The sequence below is a fragment of the Oratosquilla oratoria genome, chromosome 7 (assembly GCF_046742065.1).
Source record: "Oratosquilla oratoria isolate Oo_2021 chromosome 7, ASM4674206v1, whole genome shotgun sequence".
Lineage (NCBI taxonomy): Eukaryota > Metazoa > Arthropoda > Malacostraca > Stomatopoda > Squillidae > Oratosquilla > Oratosquilla oratoria.
This window is the reverse complement of record NC_134783.1, coordinates 936,971-937,500: the sequence shown is the minus strand read 5'-3', so window position 1 is coordinate 937,500 and position 530 is coordinate 936,971. Positions and strand designations below refer to the sequence as shown.

At 44.7% G+C, this 530-nt stretch overlaps 1 protein-coding gene across 1 annotated transcript in view; it reads right to left on the bottom strand.

The window, feature by feature from the left end:
- The window catches only part of LOC143026953 (uncharacterized), a 927-nt gene extending 611 nt beyond the window's left edge, over positions 1-316 (bottom strand). The window contains exon 1 of the mRNA XM_076187744.1: positions 1-316. This exon is cut by the window's left edge and continues 611 nt beyond it. Coding sequence (XP_076043859.1) covers positions 1-316 — 316 coding nt within the window.
- Positions 317-530: the final 214 nt, after the last annotated feature.

The window sequence follows — 530 nt, the reverse complement described above, 5'->3', positions numbered from 1 at the left end:
CTACTCTGGTAGCGCCAACAGCATCTTTCAACTCTTCCCAGTGAGGGTTCATCGTGAACGTAATGAAGAAATCCGGAGAACCGTACGTTGTAACGTACGTTAGTGCATCTTGCTGACGCTGCTTCATGTACCTTGGTCCTCCAGCGAAAGTGGGAGGTATTATCACCCTTTGACCCCCGTTCTTCCCCGAGTCTGCAGCCAAAATATCGGCACGTTCTTTTCGCATTGTACTCTGGTTAAACTCTATGAACGATAACCGCAACGACTCAACCTTCACATAGTTGTCGACCACGAATTGCTGGAATAACCTTCGCATCTTTGTCAAGTAGTTAAAGCTATCTTCACATTCCATGTAAAGAGATGAGTAGTACATGCAAGGGCTAAGGGTGTCGTACGTTTTTGCTGAGGTGGCTTCTAATTGCTGTTCGAACGAAGGTGGTTCATCACTCTCTTTATTGTCACATTTCCCTATTTTTAACTTCTTATTTTTCTTGAATTGGTGACTATAGCCAAGATCCCCGTTAGGGAAC